At 41.6% G+C, this 11,348-nt stretch overlaps 1 protein-coding gene across 1 annotated transcript; it reads left to right on the forward strand.

Annotated features, from left to right (window-relative positions):
• The first annotated feature begins 4,558 nt into the window (after positions 1–4,558).
• Positions 4,559–10,473, forward strand: hapstr1b (HUWE1 associated protein modifying stress responses b). Its single transcript, XM_053477258.1, has 4 exons — positions 4,559–4,934; positions 6,273–6,356; positions 8,950–9,210; positions 9,321–10,473. The coding sequence occupies exons 1-4, from the start codon at positions 4,739–4,741 to the stop codon at positions 9,560–9,562; spliced, it is 783 nt and encodes a 260-aa protein (XP_053333233.1). The 5' UTR covers positions 4,559–4,738; the 3' UTR covers positions 9,563–10,473.
• Positions 10,474–11,348: the final 875 nt, after the last annotated feature.

Genomic DNA, 11,348 nt, shown 5'->3' on the forward strand with positions numbered 1-11,348 from the left:
TCATGATTGTTTACAACTGATTGTTAATAACCTGAACCGCTCTGATCTCCTCAGACACAGGCCTCTGTGCATCCTACCACCTTATTCAAACATCCACTACACGATAAACACACATTTATACCATGGACGTTCGAGTCAAACCGGGACTTGTGGTGACATTTCTGGTGAATGAAGGCGTTAAAGTGATTGACGTTTACTGAAGACTTCAATCACAGTACGGTGATGAGACTCTTAGTCGCAGTAAAACATCTGGGCCTGTATTTATAAAACTTCTTAGAATTCTCTCAGAGAGCTCCTATCTTAGCTTAAAAAGTCCTAGCTGGGAGTCTTAGACTAAAAGTGATTTAGGAAACTTCTCAGAGCAACGCTTAGGAAGGAAAGTACAAAACCCTTTATCTTAGTGAGGGGGTGTGGTCGACCCCGTTACTAGGGGTGATGCAGCAAGTCAAGGATTGTGATTGGTTGATTAAAAAAAAAAAAACTCTGACTTCTGTAAAGGTCTTGTTATACACTCTTTGTGAAATTAGAATACATGATCTCATAATGTTTGTATATAATGAAATTGTGACTACAGGCTACTTTATGCAAATTGTTCGTTACAGACTAAATATCTTAAAGATAATTAAACAGCAAAATGTTGAAAATGTGTCGACTTTTAAAGCAACTAATTTCCACACAGTAGTTACTATATTAAAGTTCTTACATTTATTTACCAGACTGATTTTATTATTACTTTTATTATACCATTTCAGATTGATGGGAGCAAAATGGACGACCTTTTACCAATTCAAATGATTGCAGGACCATTTTGTCCTTTGCTTTAGAAACTCTTAAGTCTCTTAAAAGTCCTCCTCTCTACTCTTAACAATTTTAATCTTATGAGCTGTTTTTAGGGATAAAAAGTTTCATAAATCATTTTTATCTTAACTAAGATTCAGTCCTAAATTTAAGGGAAAATTCCAAGAAAATGTCATAAATCTAAGCAGGATTTCATCCCTAGGAGCAACCCTTTAGGGCTGAGAAGCTTTGTGAATACGGTCCCTGAATGCACACGTTTTAAAGAAGGTCGTACGTCTGTGAATGAACGATCCCAATTAAAGTGGCTCAGAGCTCTCCACAGTCGTTCCTGTGAACATTCAGAGAGTGGGACGCCCGATCACTGAAAAACTGCATCGCTGACTTGCGGAAAAAAGAGACGCAGCTGTCAGTGTGAACATTACACACACTCATTCACCAATCATGACTCTGGCAGACTGAGAGAACCTTCTACCTTGATGGGGTCCAAGCACTAGTGACACACTGGGATTAGTGTATTAGTGTCGCAGGGGATTATATAGAGACATAAAGGGAGATTATACTCTCAGGACTGTCAAAAGTCCCACTTTGACACGAACACTCCTATATATAAGTGTGTATGTGATAGAGCAAAACCCCAGGTCTGTAACTGCTGTATTAAAAGATCTATTGAAAAAACAGCATCCAAAAGAGTGGAGCAGAAATAAAGAGACTCTGGAATGAGTTAACATCATGTGACTGCAATATCTAACATACGTACAGTAGATGTGTGTGTGTGTGTTTGTGTGTGTGGAAGGCAGAAGGGATGGTATGATAAGTGTTTTATGATAAATGTTACTGGTGGGTGCCTGCAAGGCATTCTGGGAGTTTAGGATGTGTATGTACTGTGTGTAAGTGCACTTATCTGCCTCTGAGATGCAGCGCCGATCTCGTTCCCCCCGACAGTGACAGTAAATCTCACACCTTCACCCTCGCCCCCGCCGCTTCCCAGGATACACTCCGGATCCACCGTGACCCTGACCAGGACCGAGCACTGCCTCGTGATGAAGATGAATCATCTGTGTTGGTCAATACAGACGAACAGATCGATTGTCAAGTATCTGTACTTTCTATCCTGATTGTTCCATTAAAAAAAAAAATCATTCCCATCATTAGACTTTAGATTGATGTTTGTTTTATTTATTTTTGTCCTTGTGAGGACCTATGCTGATTCTGATGCTGCACCTAAGCCTAGTCCTAATCTTAATCTCGGTGATTAAAAGGAAACATTTTGTATCCTTTGTTTTTATTAGTATTGAAAACAATTAGTCATGAACACAGGATTTTGTTTAAAAAAAAACCCCTCAAAGGACAAAAGTGTCAGGTATTTATATTGTTGTGAGGACATTTGTCACACAGTCTTGATGATTGAAAGTGAGGACTAATGAAGACTTGTGGATTGAATTGAACAAGTTTTCTTAGGCCTTTGTGCGTCTTTGTCTTAAATCACCAACTCTTTGTAAGTCTTCACACGCCCGGCTGATTGAACACAACAACTTATGAAGACTTAAGACTTGATGATTTAGAACCAAAGACTTACAAAGACTTAGGAAGAATTGGTGATTAAAGAAGAAGACTTACTGAGACTTCCAGATTAAAATCAAAGATTTACAAAGATTTATTGATTGAAGGCAAATACTTCGGAAGACTTTTTTTAAAGATGTTATGATTAATCTCAAAAACTTTAAGAAGAATTAAGAAGTCTTTGTAACTTATTATTTTCAATCAAGAAGTCTTGGTGAGTCTTGGTCTTCAAGCAACAAGTCTGTAACAAACGCCTTGTCGATTAAACACAACTCAAGAAGACCTGCTGATTAAAGAAGACCTATGATGCCTTTTGGATTCAAATCTTAAATACAAAGACCTATTGAGTGAAACCAAAGACTTGTGTCACACCACACACACACACACACACACCGAGAGAGAGCAGTCTGAAATTATTTATTTAACATAAATATATATCTTCATATATTTAACACATTTAAAATTAGTTTAACATTCACATTCTCATTACTCTTATTTATATACACAATAAATGTAAAGGGTAAAATATAATACGAGTTTATATAGCAATATATATACATACTATACATATATACTATATATATATAGTATATTATATCTGATGTTCAGCATCGTTCAGTATTAGTACATGTGGTCTGGGGAGATGTTAAGAGCTGCAAATGTGGCTTGTTTTCATATCCTGTTCATTTTACATTTACTGAGTATGTGGACATCATTGCTTATGTTTTTTGTTTAACTTGTGATATGGTACAAGCGTTTTGGTGGAAACTTAAAAATTATATAAATATTTTTTTTAATCATTACTCTTATATAATTTCATGTTAAAGGATATAATTATCTTTTTCCCCCATAGTACAAACAAGTCATGGGACAAATTGTCAACTTTTATATTTTAATGGACAAATTCTACATTCATACAGTAAATGTACATTTTCTAAATCACTTCTTAAACTATCTTCTGTAAAACCCATTTTCACTCTTACATTCGTTAAATCTAATATAAAACCACAAATCCTTTCGGTTATTACTGTCTTGATGTTAAAAGTGAAATCAGTGAAACACAGATCACCCCTCCCCCTATTTAGTTAATTTCTTTTCCTTTTTTTTAGTATTATTTTAGTTTGTTGGTTTATTCTCACTCATTCACTCATGGTTTATACCGGTTTATCCTGTATATAGGGTCGTGCTGGGCCTGAAGCCTATCCCAAGAGACTAAGGGCACAAGGTGTTGTACACTCTAGATGGGGTGCCAATCCAGCGCAGGGAACACACACAAACACACACAGCATGGTCAATTTTGGAATGCCAATTAGCCTAATCTACATGTCTTTGGACTGTGGGAAACTGGAGCACCCGGAGGAAATCCACCAAGCAGAGGGAAAACATGCACACAGACCTGAGGAAGGAATTGAACCTGTGCCCTGGAGGTGTGAGGTAATAGTGCTAATCACTATTCCATTGTGCTGTCTCTCTATTGTTATTATTTATTTACATATTTGTTGTTAGGGGTATTGGCGGCTCAGTGGTAGGGTTTCATGCCTGCCATGTGGAAGACCCGAGGTTCGATTCCCTGCCACTGGATGCAATGCCGGTCCAAACCCAGATAAAATGGGAGGCGTGGATCAGAAAGGGCATCTGTTATAAAAACCTGTGCCAAGTTGTTGTGTGGATCAGATGGTCCGCTGTGCCGCGCCCTCGAAGGGTGCACCTGAAAGACAAACAACAACATATTCTTAATTAAGTTTTCTTATACTGTGTATCTTCTGTTAATTTTTTGTTCAGTTAACTTTGAATAAATAACTGTATAAATCTTTATGTATAATTTTACACCTGAATCTTTTATTTGTCATAATTTCATTCTTTCAATATTGTAATTATCATTTTTGTTATTAATAAAGAAGGGGAAAAAGAATGCAGCTTGTTTTCATCACATTAAGCCCCACCCATAATAGACAGTTTAGCGAATAAGAGTCGAATCTGGCTTCAGTAGGCGGGATTCACGCGCGTGTTGCGGCTAAGCCACGCCTACATCAGAATGTGGGCGCATTTAGAGCTCATAACGGTACAGTGATAAGGGCGGGGCCAAGAGGTTGCCTGGGTTGATTAAACCCCGCCTGTGTTTGAGTCTCGGCGAATCAGTGCGTGTTGAAACAGGACGGGGCGGGGCTTAAAGTGTAACTTGTTTTCATGAGAGAGCTGGTCTCGCCGTTTTGTTTTGTCAGCCGGTGGACTCGATGCGCCATGCAGCCGCGGGTCTGAGAGCGGGGCGGCGAGGAAACAGCTCACGGCTGTTGATACGGGACTCAATATTACAATATTAGCTAACACACACATATATATATCTTATTAAAAACAAAAATATATCCTGGGAATAGCGAATATGGAGGAGAAGAAGGAGGAGGGCGAAGCGGAGATTCAGGAGCACGGCCCCGAGCACTGGTTCTCCAAATGGGAGCGGCAGTGCCTGGCTGAGGCCGAGCAGGACGAGCCGAGCGAGGAGGAGCCCGAGCAGAGCCGGCAGAAGCTCTGGCATCTCTTCCAGAACTCCGCCACGGCGGTCGCGCAGCTCTACAAAGGTCCAAAACAACACCCGAGCGCGAGCGGTGATCTTTTATACATGCTAAGCTAACCTGGATACGGCTTAGCATGCTAGCTAAACAAAGGGCATTAGGCTTCTGTGGGAAACTTTATAAAACACACCGACACACACGAACACACAAAGAAGAGAAGGGTGCCCTTAAAACTGTTAATAAACCAAACACTAAGTAGTTTTTACTGAATAATTTTCCTTTTTTATCCATAACTGAAGGTCGCTCGCTAGTCAGTGAAGCCCTGCCCTGTAACGCTAGCCTTTATGCTAACACCGCCGTCACTAATTACTCAGCTTGATTTAGTGGGAAACGCTCATCTGGGAAGTTGTTTTTTCGTTTTATTTTTAATCCTCCCTTATTTTAATTCGGTTTGTTTTGTTAGTCAGGCTAAGCAGCACCGTTTTTTGTCTGTATGTGTTTGTTTTTTGACGCCTATCATTCGCTGAAACAAAATGGCGCAGTCCTGGGAGGAGTTCCTCAGCCTGAGGAGAACCTGAGGCGATTTACTGCCCAAAGCAGCTCCGTTTTTAGCTCCATGTTCAGGACTGGAGCGCACACACTGTGTCGTTTTGCTTATCTACATGTTTATATAATTAACAGTAATCCGGGTCAAAGAAAAAAAATGCTGAGTTTTAAAAAACAAAATGGCGAATGAAGAGCTTTAGCTTGGCTGAGTGAGTTATCAGGGCTGGTGTCTGAGTTAGTGCTGGTCAGTCCGACTTCTAATGCTAACAATGTCACACTCATTTTCATCTTGGATAGTTTTTATTTTATAGAACGTGTAAAAAAAAATAAAAAAAAAACCCTCCTTTTAAGGATTGTTTAGGTCATGAGAGAAAACACGCAGTCTTGCTTGCAAACACACACCACTGTGTGAAATCTGATCAAAACTAAACTACACTGCTCCCAAACAAAATGGCGTCGTGTTCCCGGATATAGAACTAAAAATGTAAAAGTTGCATTATTATTTAATCATAAATACTTGTTTAAAGTGGACATGTCAGGATTTTGTCATGATAAATCGTGTCCACTTTATTGTTCGTGTTTCCATTCAGCCTTTGTGTGCGTCTCTGTATATAAGCGCTGTATCCCGGCTGTATCCCAAACTGCTCTCTGCTCCCTACACGACACCGTTAGATTTAATGAGCACGCGCCCTGCGTAGTGCACTACATTTTTGAAACTTATGCTATATTTGGGACGAAATGTACTGTCTTAGTACTGTATTATAAATCTTAGCTTTAAACAGACAAGTTGGGGGAGAAATTGTGTCATGTGATGCTTCTGGGAAATGTAAAGAACTTCCTCTCCCTCTTTCCTTACAGATCGAGTGTGTCAGCAGCAACAGGGGCTTTCTCTCTGGGTCCCTTTTCAGAACGCTGCTACTGCCGTCACCAACCTTTATAGAGGTACGTCTGGCTGGAAGGGTTGAGGGTTCGATTTGACAGGCGCACACGTCTGCGCGAAGCCATACTCTTGGGAAGCATAATGAACCGCTTGGGCCTCTGATTGACAGTTATGTTGATGTTGATAAGCCCCGCCTCCTTCTTTGTCTTTTATAACTTTTACAGGCTACAATTTTCAATTTCTGACCAGCACAAGATAAAGAAAAGACCCTGTACGAGGCATCTCCTAAACGAGCCATACTGCACTGTATGTTTACGTACTAACTTTTAGATCGTTCTGAAACTGTAGCTCTGACTCTAATGCATAATACTCTTACAATCAAAACTTTTTTTAAATTAATTAATTAATTTTTTTATAACCTCTGCAATTTTCCTGTAGATCATGGTGGTGTTTTTTTACTCAGGACGCTTTTAGATGTGCCAGTTGTCAAAAAATGTGCAAGAAATCCTAAATTTTACATCCTAAACAAATTTTTTTCACGTCCACATCAAAAATTTTGCATCCTAAACAAACTTAGAAACCCAACACAGTGTGGAGTGTTTTTAGCACCACCTGTAGGATCATAGAGGAACTGTGACATATCAACTCGTGAGACATAATCAAACCTTGGTAAATGAAAAACATTTTTTAAGTGATTTTGTAGTCAGTGTGGTGAAAAGCTAGACTCATGAAAGAAATATGATGCGTATTGTTTTCCCTCTTGTCTTGTAGTAATCAGCCTGACCTGCTTTCGTTAAAAGCGCCTAAAGCCGATCGATGCATTTAGTGACCTCGTTTCGTCACGCGGAGATGATGTCTGCGTTAATGCTGAGCTGTTGTGTGTCTATGTGTAGCATCGTGATACGAGATCGGCAAGAATTTTCATGACGTTTGAATATTAATCGTCGCCCGGCAGTCAGGACCGAGTCGGCGTCTAGTGAAGGCTCCGTCCCGCGATATTACTGTCGCCTGCGAGATCGCGTATTCTGGAGGATAAACACTTTTTAAAAAAAAAATGGTGTTTACGAAAGGAGTCTCCAGTGTCAGAACTTTGTAGCAGGAAAGCCTTTTTCCTAAGGAGTTAATGTTTAGCTGCAGGTCCTCACACCACCCTGTTGTTGATGATCTTCCTGTAAAAGCGTTAAGATCAGTGTGTGTGTCAGACACTGCAGAGACGCCTGTCTGCCCAGGTTCAGTTGCTTAATGCCCCTGGGGCGCTTGTCTGACTGGTCTGGTCAGAGATCAGAAAGTTCAGACTGTGTGTGAGGGTGCAGATGCTCCTTGTGGTTTTGTTTTAATGCTGTGTTTAAGCTTCACAGTACATGGTGATGAGTTTTACACACACATGATAACCATAATATACACACACGTCTGAATCAGGTGTTTTTCTTTTTTAATTATTACATCATAAACTGAACGTTACTAAACCCTGTTTGGTTTTGTTCCTGAGTTAGAGAGTTAGTTAAAAATCATAGTAAAGATACATGTGCTATATATTAGTTATCTTCTCTAACATGACGAGGAAACGCCTCTCGCTGCCCGAGACTTCACACAGGGTTTGAACGTAGTGTTTCTCAAAGTGCCCCAGTCGGCCCCGTGACAGCATATTACATCACGCACACGTATAGAGAGGATGTGATGTTTTATTTAAATGGGGGGAGAGGGGGTTTAAAATGCAAGTGGCTATTCTGTGAGCTCATGACCTTTAAACCTGTTTTTTTCTTTTTTTTTTTCCCTGCCCGGTCAGCAGCATGTAAATTCCATGGCCACGTGTGGAACTACGATTACGCACGTAAAACGCACACGTGGAGCGAAACCTAGCCACGTGCAAATTAGGACCTGATCGGAAGAACTGGGTTCAATCGAATCTGGACGTAATGGCTTTACATATAAAGTATGTAATGGTTACGGTAACAAGTGGCTCTACTACAGATTGGGGGTGATGTCATCACTCCAGACCTATTTTATACATGGATTGATTCTATCGGAGCCTGAAGAGCTTCAGAGTGACGCAACAATGTAACGCCATCAAAAATCACATGTTAAAACCTCCGATCTGCATTTTCTCCAAACGCTGAGAGAATTAGTCTCAAACTCGCTCATTATACACACTTACACGAGTCTCACAACACTGCCAATTAGCGCTAATTAGTTGAAAATTGTGTGCCCTAGAAGCCCGCTTGCTGTCACTTTGTCATTTCCTTATACTCCTACAGGTGGCGCTCTCTGAACTATTTACACATAGAAGGTAGTTTGTAGTGTTTAAACGCCGCACTCGTTTTTTTAAGTGAGAGAACTAATGTTATAAGGAAGAGATGCATTTAGTTACTTAATTTTTTTAAAGGTTGAAAAATGTGACCGTCAGAGGAATGTATTATCTAATTAGGATATGTATATAATCCCAGCTTAAAATCCGTTTTCTCTGTAGCTATAAGTCTTTTCCGTTTGAGTGCCCCTAGAGGGCGCTCTTGCAATTCAGGAGATTTCCAGTACTGGGTGTTACTGGTGTATTTATTTTTGCTCTTGGGGCGATCGGATCAGAGAGGGGCGAACGTAGTGTTTTATTGTTTTACTTTGTAAGACTTGTGTTGTTTATGTTGATGTGGTTGTTCACAGAGAGTGTGGAATCGCACCAGCGCAGCTACGAGCTCGGGATTCAGATCGGCCACCAGCGGCGCAACAAGGACGTGCTGGCCTGGGTAAAGAAGAGGAGGCGGACCATCCGGCGCGAAGATCTCATCAGCTTCCTGTGTGGCAAAGCCCCGCCCCCGCGGAGTTCCCGGGCTCCACCTAGAATCACCATGGCGCCGTCCTCGGAGACGAGCTCGTCTGTGGAGACGGACCTGCAGCCGTTCAGGGAGGCCATCGCTCTGCACGGTGCGCTTTCACACACTTCACACGCTTCCACGTCATGTGACTTCCGTTACTCACTCTCTCTCTCTCTCTCTCTCTCTCTCTCTCTTTCTTTCTCCGTGTGTGTGTTGCAGGTCTGAGCGGCGCCATGGCGAGTATAAGTATGCGCTCGGGAGCGCCGGGGTCGCCCACGCACCTGAGCGCCGGCTCCACCCCCGGGCGTCGCCGGAACGGCCTCCACGACGTCGACCTGAACACCTTCATCGCCGAGGAGATGGCGCTCCACCTGGACAACGGCACCCGCAAGCGTAGCTCCGCCCAGTGTGGCGATGTCATCACAGACTCGCCCACCCACAAACGCAATAGGATGATCTGAGCCGTCTCGAGTCTCGACGCGAAGGAAAGGGAAAAAAAGATATCAAGAGAAAGCAAACAAACTGAAAAACAAAAGCCACTTGTCAGTCATCCTCCATCTTTACTCCGATACGAAGGAACGCGGAAACCTGCGGCGGCGGCGACCCGGCGCTTTCCTCCAGTCGATCGAAAGAACCGAGCGGGAGGCGGAGCTCGGTGCAAAGTGCCCTTTCATGCGATTATGTCCACACACACACACACACACACACACACACACACACGCGTGTACCCCAATTGATTCACTTTTATGTTTGTGTGGAATGTCTGATAAAACTCGTACTGCGTGCGGGGAAAAAATGCTGTGTGTGAGATATGAATGTGAGGGTGTGTTTGGGTCTGGAGTGTGTGTGTGCGTGTGTGTGTGTGTGTCGTCCAAACAGCGCCTGTCACTGCCCCAGCTCAGCTACCACACTGCGGCTTAAAGACAAAAACAAGTGTTTTTTATTTTATTATTATTATTTTAATTTTTAAATATTATTTACGATGTCATTTGTATTTTATTTTCCTTCCTTGTCTTTTTTTTCGCTGCGAAGAAGCAGGCACAAGTGCTCCAGAAGCACTACTTACTGTCGAGCATGATCCGACCCTCAGTCACTCTCTAAAAAAAAAAAAAAAAAAAAAAAATTGTTTCTTCGACTGTGAAGTTCTCATCCTTCTCATTACAGTCCATTCTGTAATCTTCCACTCTTCTTCTTCCTCCTCCTCCTCTTCCTCAGCACATCTGCGGTGTAACATTATGAAATGTAAATAACAGTAGGTGCTGACATAGACTCGTGGTACATATTGTAAAAAAGAGCTGTGCAGAGATCGTTGAATTGTTAATGTACAATAATGATGATTCTTGCATTAAAGAAATGAAGCTTTTAACTAAAACCCCGCCTTCTGTGCTTTCCACATCGAATGCAAAGGATCATGGGAGTGGGGTGGGGGCCGTGACTCATTGTACTCGCCACTAGAGGGCGCTCTGTGTTAAGAGTAGCTCTCGGGTCCTCGGCTGTGTTGAGAATTATGTCCATGATGTTATGCTCCTTTCAATAATGCTTTTGTTTCTATAGCAACAGCACATTCACAGGGGTGTGTACAACAAAAACACTGCTCTTTTTTTTTTTTTTTTTTTTTTAGGATCGTCATTGATATAAAGATGATTTATGGAAGGAGTCTCCAGTGTCAGCTTTGTATCAATACATTTTATCATTAACAGGTTGTGGTGTTTTTCTTTCTTTTTTTTTTTTGTGTGTTTGTATTGAAATGAGAGGTTGTTTACTGTGTGAGAATGTAAGCAAACAAGCGTTTGCGGTCACATGGTTTTCCTTGTTTAAACCGTGTACGTCTGGTGCACGCTAGGGGTGTGGCTGTGCCCCTTTTCTTGATAATAGTGCCGAATTATTTTTCTAAAGAGACTGTGAGGTAGTGACTCTCTGCCACAGAAGGCGCTTGTACATTATTGCCCCACTAGTGACCGTGAGGTGATGCACGCAGTGATGTGACCCTCGGATCGTGTCGCGTTTGTTCCTCGTCAATTGACTTCAGCAAAACACTTACAAATCACTTTAGAGACGTGGATTTCTGTACAGGGTTAAAAAGTAAAATTAAAACATATCACTGCAGGTAATTTGCTGGCCAGAGTGACGCAGTGGGAAATCGGACGCCCCAGATTTCGGGGTTAGCAACATGTTAGGCGGCTAACTCAGTTGGGTGATGTAATTTTCTCTCAGATAGTAAATGAGGTATAGCGTCAGTGTTTCTTA

Source organism: Clarias gariepinus, chromosome 18, assembly GCF_024256425.1.
Source record: "Clarias gariepinus isolate MV-2021 ecotype Netherlands chromosome 18, CGAR_prim_01v2, whole genome shotgun sequence".
Classification (NCBI taxonomy): Eukaryota; Metazoa; Chordata; class Actinopteri; order Siluriformes; family Clariidae; genus Clarias; species Clarias gariepinus.